A 13,095-nucleotide genomic window follows, 5' to 3' on the forward strand; every position below is an offset into this window, starting at 1 on the left:
ACAGAAGCGTCTTCGACCAACTGTTTTGAATTGGTGTATTAAATTAGATGTTTAGTAAAAAACGTGGCGTCAAAGTGACGACTTTAAGCTCCTGTTTTAATGGCTCATTTCTGTCGTTAACATCACCCAGGGAGAAATGATGTCATCCGATCGCGAATGGGGAAGGCGGAAAAAAAGCCAAACAATGATCGCATTTCTCTTTTGCATGTAAATAAAATGTAAACACAGAAAATTCAAAAGACAGGAAATTTAAAAGAAAAAGCAGGAGATTCAATTGAATACTTGTACGTTCCTAAGAAAAAGGATGACGTCGGACACTCGAAGGGCTCACTGTTGTGTCTGAGCGCCCATTTCCACTCTTGTTGCATTTCGACGTTTGTTGTGAGTCTTCGATGCCTTTGTTTATATTTAGCGTTTTCATTTAAGTCCAAAACTAGCTAGCTATGCGGACTCCTAATCTATGCAACGTTTCTTTGGCCAAACAGCTTCGATAGCTCAGTGTGTAAGCTACTGCCGTTGTGGTTGTGAGGTTCTTGGTTCGAGTCTCACTGCAGGAGTTAGTCTAAAGCGGCATCATTTCATTGCATGCTTAAAATAATTTTATCCATTGCTAGCGCGCGCCAACAATTAAGGGTAACTGGGTTTCTCACTTTACGTAGTCACTAATGAACATGGCCTTCCAATACGAGACCACTGCTAATTTGAAATTATATCGGCAGCTGCATTTCCATCATGTTATATTGTAACCTGCTCCCTCCCACCTCTATGACCTCTGACCTTAGCACAATGAGCACCAGGCTCTGCAGGACCTGCGGGGGTGTGGACATCGATGTGGACCAGGCTCGGGGCAGCGCCGTGTGCACCGGCTGCGGTTCGGTTCTTGAGGACAATATCATCGTTTCCGAGGTCCAGTTTGTGGAAGGGAGTGGGGGCGTGTCCTCTGCCGTGGGACAATTTGTCTCTACTGATGGTGAGCAAACATCACACCAGTCTTCTAAACATTTCAAGTTAAACATCTCAACTTAAATTGACAAATGATAGACACTTGGATAAAGCACAACTTTACTTTTATTGAAATTATAAACAACAACTTGAGGCCGCCATCTTCTAATCACGCATTCTCACCCCATCTGGCCTTTTTCCACCGCCGCTTGTTCAAATCCTTCCATCCCTCGAATGATCCCATGGTGAACACTGGCTCCGTATTCGTCAGACATGCTGCGACAGTTCTTTTGATTGGAGCGCCTCGACAAACCCGAAGCCATTTGAGAAGCAGTAGAGCCCATGACCTTCTCGTCAGTGTCACGAGCGCTTAGTTCTTGGACACTCAACACTGGAGCATCTTTCACAGGGCCGCTAAGGGACGACACCCCACGAGACCAGCTCGATACTGGTGCCAAGAATCCTCCGAAACCGGGTCCATTCATACTTGGAGATGGTCCTGAGGAGAAATGGGGAAATGTTAGGACTTTCATTTCATCTCAACTGCGATGAGCTAATGATAGTTTGAGTCCATACCTGGTATTTCAACAACGTTATTCACAATGGAAGACATTTTGCCACGACTGTTTGCACTGCTGGCTGCCGTCTCACCAGAGTGAAATATTTGCTGGTTGTGATTTGGAAAAAGGAGTCTGCTTTGAGGTTTAACTCGAATATTTTGAACATTGTTAAAAGGGATTTGTTTGTTAGGGATGTGGCTAAATTCTGCAGAGTTCTGAGGAACTGGAATGTGAGGAGCATTACCAGGCCTCTGGTACCGGTTGGTCTGGAACGAGTGATATGGGCCCGAATGCCGATGTCCCTCACTGGGCTGCTTCTTAGAGTTCCACCGAGGCTCGTTTGGCTTTATGAACTCTCTTTGGCTTACAGGAGCCCAATTCCGTCTTGGAGCAGAGCTTTCCGGACGGAAACTTGGAACGGAGTAGTCGTACCCTTGCGATGGCTGAAGGCGGCGCAGTGTCAAGTAGTCGTACTTTAAAGGAAATCCTTCTTCTTGCCGGTCTTTGTTTGGAGATGTGGATGGAGGAGGTGTTGGAACGTCCTCATTGGGTGGCGCTTCCGTTTGCTGGCTCGGGAGTTTGAGCTGCATCTCGTTTTGGCGTTCAGGCTCGGACTCAACTTCTGGCACCCGGGCATGCGCCGTTTCTGATTGGCTAATCATTGCATGTCTAGAAAGTTGCTGTATACAGTCAGGAGGAAGATTCTTTGGATCTGCAGAGAAAATAGTCATTCATTAAATTTTATATTGCAAATGTACATAGACAAAACGGACCTGTGAGGCTTCCGAAAACGTCGATTGACCCAAATCCAGTAGTTTTAGCTCTGGAGACCCGATCCACCGTCAGTCTGTTAATTCCACTTAGCGGATAAAAGCACCTCACAGTCAACCTTTAAAAAGAAATTAAAATATATATATATATATATATATATATATATATATATATATATATATAGTCACAGATCTTGGAAATAATTAGCATAATAGTTTAGTCTGCCTTTACTTGAACTGAGAATCTCTGGAGATGGAATTGGCTCCATCTGCAATGAGCCGTCTGTCGTGAAGGATCTCGTTCTCGTAAAGCATGTAGTCTCCAACCTGATGGATGCAAGCGTTGACATCAGGGGGGGGCGCTCTGCTTCTAAAGCCAGCATCCAATTGAACGTACCGTGGTCCTGGTCCCACACGAGTTCAGCTTGAACTGGAAAAGGACCCGAGTGGCGTCCGTCTCTTTGGGTCGGCAGGTTGGGTCCAGTAGGGTGGTTCTTTCCGGCTGCACTGCGGGCCAGGTCGCCGTGGGCGTTGTCACCACCGTTATGATGCCATCCGCAGAACATACTAACGGCACAAGCAGATGTCAAAAAAGTGGATACCACTTGAGGACAAGTCAAAGTTAGCATAGCTTACCTATCATGTCTTCAGTTTTGAAGAGACAGTGTTTGGATGTGGACGTCTGAACCTCCAGAGTTTTAGCATCTCGAAGAAGAAGCTTGAACGTCCCATAAAAGTTGGACAGGTTGACGTCCTGAAACAGCGCACACAAAGTAAATTGAGACATTTACGGCTCAAGTTTGATCCACCAGGTCCACTTACGTCATAAGTGTAGCCGATGGAAAAGACGGGAACTTCCAAAACGATTTGTTGACTGTCGTTGAGGAGTTTGTAGCCTCTTTGAGCGGCCAGTTGTGGCGTCAGCGGCTCCTGGTCGACGCCCACCTCCCAGAGGGACTCCGCTCCGGAAGACACGGCCACGCTGAAGACCATTCCTCGGTCCAAACACTGAGCCGTGATCTTTGGTGGATCTTTCAGATGGCAGGTGTAAGTCACGTGGTTTTCAGGAATGGCAGAAGGAAGTTTGCGCTCTTACATGCGCTCAAGACTTGGGCTATGATCAAGGTGTGATGATAGTAGGACTCCTTCTCGGGCATTTTGGTCAAAGTGAAGTTGACGTCGATGGCGTATTGGACCAAACCTTCCCCCATGTACTGTTGGAAGGCAAGTTTGGGGTTTTCCCACCACTTTTGAATGATCTAGAATTCTTACCATCCTCCGAACGGCAGCATTGGTAAAGGCAAGGTGGAGTTTGTAAGCTCGGCTGCCGTTGAGATGCACGACGGGGGTGACGACCAGTCCGCCTTCCGTTGCCTCCATCGCCATCTGCTTGTGATTCACTTGGACCTTTTCTAAAATGACATCACCGGGAATGTTGCCCAGATAAATTCCGAACACGCCCTTGTCGATGGCCGTCTCTGCAGGAAGACAAGTCGGATGTTGTTAGCATTAGCTTGATTGTGGCTAATGACAACGTGGCGGAAGACGTACGGTTAAGGCTGAAAGGTAGCCGACAGAGCTGCGGGGTTTCGAGGACCCTGACAAGTCGGACTTTTGTTTCAACGCTGCCACCGTCTTGATACTCAGCCAGGAACAGATGTTCATACAGTAGAGAAATCACAAACGTCTCCTTGTACATGTTGTTGACCACCAAACTCTGGAAAAAAAAAAATACAGCCAAGTGTTGAAATGACGGCCGGTGCTAGTCTGAAACTGTCGAGTTTACCTTTTTGTAGCCGCCCTCAGCGCCAAAGGGTACCGAGATTCGGACCAGCTGTTCTTGTTGGAGCAGACTGAAACCCTTAGCAGCGGCGCTCAGCTCGTCCAGCATCACACCGTCCACCTCCAGACGCCGCTTCAGACTTTTAAACGCCGCTCCCTCGTCGAGGAGAGGCCTGGGCACTCTGGGGACATCCCACACCAGCCGGACGCCGTCAAAAGAAGCTGAAACTGAAATGCGACCGATGCAGCTATTTGTTCCCAATACTTGGCAGACCCTGCCCCTTTTGATGAAGACTTACTGACGGTGCAGGCCATGGACATGTCAATCATCACCACCATCAGCTGCATCTTATAGAAGAGAAAAACGCCAACCGACACGACGGGGACACCATCCACCTGAGGATTCAAATAGTCAACATTTCAGTGTGTTGATCTTGCAAAGGATCCAAATGAGCAACCAGAATCCCAAGTACTTGGATCAGCTGGGCCTTGGCGGTTTTGTAGGGAGCTCGAAGCACCGCCCTCTTGGCGGTCAGGCTCAAAGTGTAACCTCGGCTCTCCGCTTCCGCAATTGACAGCGAGGTCAGATGGCCATCAGCTTCCAGGAACATCAGCTGAGAAGCCCAGCTGGCTGTTTTCAGAGCCTGCAGCACACAAGTCAAATTTAGCCATTTGGGTCAACACGAGGCAGCCATCTTGGCATCGAGAGTGACCTGGGAAATGGCCGCGTGCTCAGTTTGTCCGACTGGTCCCGGCTGGGCGTCGCACGAAGCCTCCCGCTGGACATTCACCTGACGACAAAGACGTGTGAGCTGCACAGCCAAGGCCTCAACTAGACCACCTTCTTACCTCCATGTAGTCCTCCTCGCACATGATCTCCCGCTGGACTAAGCTCAGACCAGAACACACGGCTGAAATAGATTGGCTCATCCACTCGGAACCGCCGTCGCTCACCATCACATTAAATTGGAAGGTGAACACTTGGTCATCCTTAAAAAAAAGAAAAAAATTCAACCTCCTGGTACGAGGATCTGGATGGGGTGAAGCCACGCTACCTGGATCAGAGTAAAGCAGGAGTAGTACGAAGCTCTGAAGGTTGTGAAGCCACCCGCCTTGAAGGTGCTAATGGTGTAGCCACAGCGCGAGGCCAGCGAACTGCTGATGGGATGCACGCCATTGGGATCTATGTCGGCGTGGAGAAAGGGGTCACGGGGCCAACCTTTGCACCGGTGCAATGGTGCTCAATGTGTGGACTGACCTATGGCCTCAAACTGGACCGTCTGTTTGGAGAGCACGTGAAGCCATAGATAGCCATCCCGACAGGCCCACTCAACTAGATTTGGGGGAAAAAAATAAAAATAAATTGAAAAAAAAAAAAGAATAAAGTCATAAATCAGGAAAAAAAAAAAATCATAATTATTTTTTTAAATTAAAAACAAAGTCCTGCTTTCATGGAAGACACAATCCAAACATTTGAAGCGATTTAGTAAATCGGATTTACCTTCAACTGTTGCGTTAGCCAAGCAGAGAAAAGTGAGAAAAGCGATCCTGGAAATAAAAAGCAGTCCGTTGTCTCGCTTGCAAGCAATTGAGAAATCCCAAATGATCACAACTCACCCAAAGAAGACAGCGGCCGTCCTCATCTTGCAATGAACTCAACTCGCATTGAGCTAAAGTTCTACCTGTGCGGCCATGTTGGGTTAATAAAGAGTAGGTTGACCCGGCAAACTAACTGCACCTGGCGCTGATTGCGGTTTTGTGGGCGTGTCCTCTTCAGGTCCAGCAAAAACTCCTCTGCTCGGTTCCGGTTTCCACACCAACGTCGGCAAAGAATCCCGAGCGCAGACGCTTCTAAGCGGTGAGCTTTTTTTTTTTCTTCCATTTTCACTTGTCTTTTATTTTTCATCTTGACCTTTTTTGTGTGTGTATCAGGGAGGCGTCAGATCCATCACCTTGGCAACCAGCTGCAGCTCAACCAGCACTGCCTGGACACGGCCTTCAACTTCTTCAAGATGGTGGTCAGCAGACACCTGACGCGCGGACGCAAAACCGAACACATCATCGCGGCTTGCCTCTACCTGGTGTGTCGCACCGAGGGGACACCACGTATCCCATCATGCCGTGTGGCGGCGGCGCCCGCTTTGTGTCTTGCCTTGTTCTCCTGTGTAGCTTCTTGAACCCTTCGTCAGATATGTTGCTGGATCTGAGCGACCTGCTGCAGGTAAAAGCCACGTCAGGGCAAGAAGAAGACCACAAAAGTATTTCCAAAGCTGACGACTTTATGACGTGTGTGTGTGTAGGTGAATGTTTACATCCTGGGGAAAACGTTCTTGTTGTTGGCTCGGGAACTCTGCATCAACGCTCCCGCCATTGGTGAGAAGCTCTTGAGCTTCAGCCTTCTTGTTTTTTTTTTTTTAGCACATTGGTTCTCCAACGTTAGCGCTCCATCATGTGTTTTTTTTGTTCCGTTTGATGATTGGTTCAGATCCGTGTCTGCTGATCCCTCGCTTCGCTCACATGTTGGAATTCGGGTTGAAGACTCACGACGTCTCCATGACGGCTCTTCGGCTAGTTCAGAGGATGAAGCGGGACTGGATGCACACGGGCCGCCGACCCTCTGGACTGTGTGGCGCCGGTACAACAATAGCTTAATGCTAACGTATCACGCGAAATGCCATAATGAAATGAGCGTCGCTATTAATTGCACACATTTTTTGGCTGGCCTTCGTCTTCAGCCCTGCTGGTGGCGGCCCGCATGCACAAGTTCCGGCGTACGGTGAAGGATGTCATCGGGGTGGTCAAAGTGTGTCAGGCCACCCTGAGGAAGAGGTGAGGCGTCCAGCTCGGCCGACGCACGTCCGGTCGGCCCTTTTGGACACGGCTCCCCTCGTCTTGCAGGCTGATGGAGTTTGAGGACACGCCCACCAGTCACCTGACCATCGACGAGTTCATGAAGGTGGATCTGGAGCAGGAATGCGACCCGCCGTCTTTCACCGCCGCTCAGCACAAGAGCAAGATGCAGCAGGTACGTCGTGGTGGTGGTTGTCCGCCCGTCCGTCACCTGCTTCATGCCTGCCGCCTTCCTTCCGCAGCTGGAGCGAGAGCTGGCCAAGAAGTTGGACAAGGTTGAAGGTCAGACCCGAGTGCCGCCGCACCAAAATTCACTGTGAATTCCGAGTCCTGCTGACCTTCCCGCCTCCTTCTCTCAGGAGAGATCAGCTGCTACCAAGACCAGATTGAGAGCGAGCTGGAGAAGAGCCGACCCAAACTCCGAGGAATCTACGCCGCCTACGTACACAAAATGGGTGAGCGAGCGCCCAAATGAGAGGAAGCCTTTCGAAGAACCCGAGTATGAGTACATTTTCTCGCTAGACCCACAGGACAAGGAAATCCCGGCAGACTTGACGCCCAACCCTGAAGATTGTGCCCTCCAAAGCGCCACCCGTCACCTCACACAGAACTTCCTGTGCGAAGTGATGCAAGAGGAGGAAGGGTGGAGCCTGGAGGACCGTGACGTCGAAGAGCCGCACACGGCGCCGGAGGAGTCCGAGGCGGAGCGAGCTTCACGCCAGCCGCCCTCTGTCGCCATGCTTCTGCAAAGTTCTGCCGCTTTGGACCTCCAGCAAAGCTTCCAGATCTTCAGCAAGGACCACGTGGAGCGCGACATGTCGGGTGAGGCGACCGACCGCTCCGTGTCGTCGTCGGAGACGGCGGAGCGTTATGCACACCTTGTTTTTCTCAGAGGACGACGAGAATTCGGAGGGCGGCGACCTGGATCTGGACGGTATCGATGAGCTGGAGATCGATAAGGTGAGTTGCGCAATCGATCAAATCCGGCGAAGGAGGATTGTGACCACAGCTGGCGTGTGTCCTTCCTTCAGTACATCCTGAGTGACAAAGAGGTCCAAGTGAAGACGCAGCTGTGGATCCAGCAGAACCAAGAATACCTGCAAGAGCAGAAAGGTTCTTCACATACACACACACACAGTCAACAACAAACAACTTGTGATTGACTGGTGGCTGGATTTCAGAGAAAGAAGAACGAATTCAAAAAGAGAAGGAACTGGGAACGTACAAGGAGGTTTGTCTTCTCCGCCGGCCGTTACGGGAAGCGCCGGGGTCCTGACGGCCCGTCTCTCTGCAGCCCAAGACGTCCAAGAAGAAGAAGAAGAAGGACAACGGCATCCAGGCGGCCACAGCGGGCGAAGCCATCCAGAAGATGTTGGTGAAGAAGAAGATCTCCGCCAAGATCAACTACGACGTCCTCAAAGACCTCAACGGTGGCCAGACGGCCAGCGAAGGCAGCGGCGCTCCTGAAAAGGCCGCCCCCGAAGTCCCCATCACACCTGCGAGAAAAAGACGCCGTCGCAAGAAGCCGCACAACGACATCATCTTGGACATGGCAAGCCGCTCCAGCTTCATGGGCAAGAGGTGACAATTAAAAATGAATAAGAATAATTGTCCCGTTGAGCAGTCAATCACAACAGCGTGCTTCTAATTTGGTGCAGGCTGGGCCCGCTCATCTCAGGACCACCAAAAAAGAAAGGTCCGTCCAAGGTGAGTTCCTCAGCTGCTCTCGACTTACATCACGTCAGTATTGAGGACATTTCACATCGATGTGAATAAATGTGTCAAACATGGGCAAAAAAAAACCATTTGAATTTACCTGAACGTGACCTTGCAGGTTGTTTCCATGACGACGGACACCACGACGGCAGAACGGCAGCCTGGACCTGAACCTGAATCTGATGTGCAGTCCAGCGGCCTCAGCATGGAGGAGAGGGAGAACCAGGAGAAGGTTGAAGATGAAGAGGAGGAGGAGGAAAAGGATGAAGAGGAGGAGGAGGACGAGTGTGTCAGCGCTCTGCAGCTTGCTAAACGTCAGCAACCGATTGAATTGTTAAATTCCACTTTGGCGACTCATTGATTGATGATTTTGTATTTTTTGTGTGCTTTAGATTTCGGCTGTTTGGCAGAGGAAGAGGAGGACATCTAGCTTTTAAACTTTTTCTATAGCTTTTAAATGATGTAAATAGGAAATATCATGAATTTGGACTGCAAGACGCAGAATGAAAACCCCGTCCAGGACCAGAACATGCTTGTTGACTTCTTATCATGTGTCCACGTCCCCTTTTGTTAATATGGCGTTCATCCAACCAGGTCAATCAAAACAAAGGAAAACAAATTCCATATTAGTTTCTTCTGTTTTTTAAAAAAATATATTCATTGCACAGGCGCCTTGAGAAACGAGTCTACTCTGTAATATTGTAATAAAATGATTTTTAATATTGTTTTTTTTTAAATTACATGAGTAGTCGTGAGTGCGGTGTTTGGTTGCGTGACCCTGTAGGACTACATTACCCAGCAACCCCCGCTTGAGGGCGTGACCTCTTTACACCGGAAGTGCAGCTTCTCACTTGTTTGGGGTCTTTTGCTCCAGTAAACAAACCATCCCGGATCGGAGGTGGTCCACAGAACGCAACATTCAGCATCTGCTGCGTTGTCCTGATCGGGATTTGTGCGGACGTGTCATGAAAGCAGACCCGACGCAGCTAGCCCGCTAATCAGTTAGCTTGTTGCTTCGTTCTCCTTTATTGCGGAAACGATGAAGAGTCGAGCAGATGAGGAAGACTATTGGAACACGTCCAAGTTTAAAGCGTTCACCTTCGATGATGAAGACGACGAGGTGAGACTCCTGTGCAACGTCACTCCAGTTGCCAATGATTGCTTTTTTTTTTTTTTTTACCATAATACAAATCCAATCGCATCCCACCGTCAAAACAAATGTCAGCGATGTCTCCCAGCAAAAAGGTCCACAGGTCAGACACCTTGTCCACATTTGTCTCGTTGTCCAGTTGAAAGAATCCAAAGAGGCGGTGAAGAGCCTCCCGCAGCTGCTGGACCAAGATGAGCCAGAACTCATGGAGAAGGTCAACTGGAGCGGCGAGCCCGTGGGAAGTGAGAATGCCGCGCCGCTCCCACGGTTACCCGCTTTCGGGCGATCGCCCTGACTTGTGCTCTCCTCAGGCATCTCGTGGTCTGTCCGAGAGACGGCGGCGGCATCCGTTGGCGCCACGGACGGCGAGGCGGCCTTCCCCGCCCGGATCCACGCGGACGCTCCTAGCCTGACCAAGGTCAACTCGGGCTACTCGCTCAGCTCGCTCTTTAAAGGTAAGATGGATCAACATCTTAAAGGAGCAGCGGTGACTCTTTGTCCATCTTGTTGGCAGGAAGAAGAGGAACAAACGTTGCAATGTTCCCTGATGGTGAGAAACACACACACGTGATTACGTTAATTGATAATCAAACCCAACAACATATTTACAGATTCAGATTTTTGTTTTTCTTAGCATCAGGCGACTCATCGGGCAGAATCGTGGCTCCGGAAATCTTAAGACCCAAACGCGAAAAGCAGGTAAGTCCACGTGCGACCAGTTGGGATGGAGCGGGCGCAGCGGTGCTGAACGCGAGCGTGCCGTTTGTTGGCAGGATCTGTTTGGTGACTGGTCGCCTCAAGAGGCCATCAGCAGGATGCAGCAAGGGAAGGTGTGTGCCTGCACCAATCTTGTGTGTGCGTTGGCGTGCTAATGTGTGTGTGCACCTCAGGCAGTGTCGCTGGAGCGTTTCCGGTGCCTGCAGGACAAAATGCGGCTGCTGGATTTGGCGGTTGACGTTCACGACGGGAACGTCATCACGGCGGTAACGCTTGCCCTCGCGCGCCGACCTCGCCCCAGCCGTCAGCTTGAGTGACAGAAAACCTTTCTTTGCAGGTTTTAATTTATCTGAAGAAAAGTTTGAGCAAAGGTCTGTCCTCCTTTCACACACAAACACAAAAGCAACTTAGCTGGAATTCCTTCTTGCATATGACTGCAACCTCAGCATTTTTTTGTTGTGCGTCAGAGGTTTTGGTTGGCGAGCTGGCGACGCGTCAGACGGCGCTGAGACATTTTGTCAACTACTTAAGCGAGAGCGGAGAGGATGCCCTGCTCATGGACGTCTACAGGTGTGCGCGCACGCACGCTTTCATCACTTCCTCCACATAGGAGCTCAAAATTCAAATCCTGCTTTGCCAATGAATCAAATAAAGAAAAACGATTTTTCCTTCTCCAGAGCTCTCGGACGCACGGAGGATGAAGCGGTAACTTGATCACACGCTAACAACTTACCGCAATGCAGACAGTACGATGCGCGAGTACGCTTTGTGTCTCCATGGCAACAGCTGCTCCAGTACAAACATCACCTGAGCATCTCGGATGAAAAGAAGAGGCGGGACTTCCTCAAGAGCTGCCTCAGGTGATTGACGGCTGCAGAGAAGTGGGTTCATCCTGAGGAATGTTGACCTGACGCCTTTGTTTTGTAGCTTGCAGTTTTCTGCTGAAGACCAAGTCCAGGTCCAGGTCCAGGTGTCTCTGCTGGAGCGGCAGATGCTCATTGAGGTTTGAGCTATATTCACAAGCATGCTGATGGTGATGATAGCGGCGGCGCTTATTACCGTGCGTGTGCTCGCCAGGCTGCGGATAAGCAGGCCGAGCAAGGAGGGAAGGTGGAGATCTTCCAGAAATTTCCTCGGAGAGCCTCCATCCTCCACATGCCACTCATCACCACCTTGTACTACTGCTGCTTCTACCACTACGGCCAACCCGAGGTGGACCACCAAAAAGATTTTGTTGGAACCTAAATTTGGATGCGAAAAGTGCTGAAGTACCTTTGATTGCGCAGGGGAGCTCCAGCAGCCCGCTCAACATCCGCCAAAGCTTCAAGGTGAGCGGCGTCCACTCGGATGGTCAGGACAGGTGCGGAGGGCTTTGACTGACCGTCATCGCCATCCCTGCAGGTATCGGAGAAGCAGTTCTTCGTCACGGCGTTGAGCGCTCGGGCCAAGCAGAAGGCGTGGAGCGACGTGGACGCGCTCTTCGCCAGTCGCAGCTGGCTGGGCTTCACCCGGAAGAAATCGCTGCTCGCCTACCAAAAGGTGGTCGACATCCTGCACAGAAACTCCGCCCCCGTGCAGGTGAGTTCCCGTTCGGTTCCGGTGGACCTGCTGCGGCCAAACGCCGGAGCCTCTCGCTCACCCTTGATGATGCGTGAGCGGCAGGTGCTGCAGGAGTACGTGGGCCTGGTGGACGACACCGACGTCAGGATGGCGCTGGCAGTCAAACACAAATGTCACGACCTCATCATCAACGTGAGAGCACGTCAGCTGTGTGTTCCTTTGACCCCTGGCCACGTCACGTGACCGCTTCCCCCCTCCAATCAGACGTACCGAGACTTAAAAGACCGACGCATGTTGCTTGGATACCGGGAGAAGGTGGAGGCGGGCTCGGCGGAACAGTACAAGATCGACCAGCTGCTCAATAATTCGGTGAGGAAGTCGAGGAGTTGATCTTTGTCTTGGGTCACCTCTTCCAATACTTTTTTGCTGCTTTCAGCAAATCCGGTGGAAGAATTGAGCGGCAACTTTCTCTCTGCAAGTCAAGCCGTCATCATTTTCACATTTTGAAGATTCGCTCCTGTAGACAGAAAGTCGAAAATGAACACGAGTGCATCGAAAGGTTTGATTCATTCCCTTTTAGGTTTATGCAAAAGTTTTGTCTACTTACCTTGGGCAAAGCGGTGCTGTTGTTCTGATGCTCCCTGTTTGTACAAATCATGTGATCTTTCCACACGGTGTCTGCTTTACCGTTTTCAAAAACATTCGTTGCACCAAAACGCACGCCAAATAAAGTATACAGTATGTGGATACAGTACACCATGTACTTGCGTACATTGTCAGTGCTGAGATGGAAATAGCCACTACGAAAGGTTTGCTGCCGCCTTGTGGCTTTATGTGACATTACAGTATTTTACTGTGTTCCGTTCCACCAGTCATATTATGTAATAGGAGGAAATAAATTGTGTGCTGTTGTGTGTTAAGTTCGTTAAGTTATTTTGAAAAGTATATAGTATGTGAAAACAATTTATATATTTTTTTAATACAATGATAAGTTTGTATGCTTCACCTAGACTCAGCAGAAACAGCTTTTTAAAAAAAAAAAAAATTC

General features: G+C 49.9%; 3 protein-coding genes across 4 annotated transcripts; 2 read left to right on the forward strand and 1 right to left on the reverse strand.

Moving 5' to 3' along the window:
* Positions 1-145: 145 nt before the first annotated feature.
* LOC119117807 (transcription factor IIIB 90 kDa subunit-like) lies at positions 146-9,342 on the forward strand. Its single transcript, XM_037244333.1, has 19 exons — positions 146-381; positions 783-970; positions 5,832-5,912; positions 5,987-6,160; positions 6,244-6,275; positions 6,355-6,427; positions 6,540-6,689; positions 6,790-6,883; positions 6,953-7,079; positions 7,147-7,186; positions 7,264-7,359; positions 7,427-7,726; positions 7,797-7,864; positions 7,936-8,017; positions 8,086-8,135; positions 8,199-8,485; positions 8,563-8,611; positions 8,739-8,934; positions 9,013-9,342. Exons 2-19 carry the CDS (start codon positions 787-789, stop codon positions 9,048-9,050), a joined length of 2,121 nt encoding a protein of 706 aa, XP_037100228.1. The 5' UTR covers positions 146-381; positions 783-786; the 3' UTR covers positions 9,051-9,342.
* LOC119117805 lies at positions 1,051-5,408 on the reverse strand. The gene is made up of 16 exons (XM_037244330.1): positions 5,313-5,408; positions 4,904-5,237; positions 4,768-4,845; positions 4,528-4,698; positions 4,354-4,450; positions 4,059-4,282; positions 3,824-3,989; positions 3,545-3,750; positions 3,369-3,486; positions 3,095-3,303; positions 2,909-3,026; positions 2,670-2,839; positions 2,505-2,599; positions 2,276-2,391; positions 1,519-2,214; positions 1,051-1,441 (listed from the first exon to the last, which is right to left on the reverse strand). Exons 2-16 carry the CDS (start codon positions 5,009-5,011, stop codon positions 1,122-1,124), a joined length of 2,892 nt encoding a protein of 963 aa, XP_037100225.1. The 5' UTR covers positions 5,012-5,237; positions 5,313-5,408; the 3' UTR covers positions 1,051-1,121.
* Positions 9,343-9,479: 137 nt separating the features above from the next.
* On the forward strand, positions 9,480-12,962 carry vipas39 (VPS33B interacting protein, apical-basolateral polarity regulator, spe-39 homolog). Of its 2 annotated transcripts, XR_005096600.1 has the most exons (19): positions 9,480-9,740; positions 9,910-10,012; positions 10,082-10,225; positions 10,285-10,320; positions 10,405-10,469; positions 10,544-10,600; positions 10,661-10,753; positions 10,825-10,858; positions 10,955-11,057; positions 11,165-11,192; positions 11,274-11,347; positions 11,415-11,490; positions 11,565-11,699; positions 11,774-11,815; positions 11,889-12,065; positions 12,150-12,239; positions 12,312-12,416; positions 12,484-12,578; positions 12,614-12,962. XR_005096600.1 is itself a non-coding variant. In XM_037244334.1 (18 exons), the coding sequence occupies exons 1-18, from the start codon at positions 9,660-9,662 to the stop codon at positions 12,502-12,504; spliced, it is 1,464 nt and encodes a 487-aa protein (XP_037100229.1). In that variant the 5' UTR covers positions 9,480-9,659; the 3' UTR covers positions 12,505-12,962. The 2 variants fall into 2 exon arrangements, 1 of the variants encoding a protein (XP_037100229.1); XM_037244334.1 differs by having other exon boundaries at positions 12,484-12,962.
* Positions 12,963-13,095: the final 133 nt, after the last annotated feature.

Source organism: Syngnathus acus, chromosome 24 (assembly GCF_901709675.1).
Source record: "Syngnathus acus chromosome 24, fSynAcu1.2, whole genome shotgun sequence".
Lineage (NCBI taxonomy): Eukaryota > Metazoa > Chordata > Actinopteri > Syngnathiformes > Syngnathidae > Syngnathus > Syngnathus acus.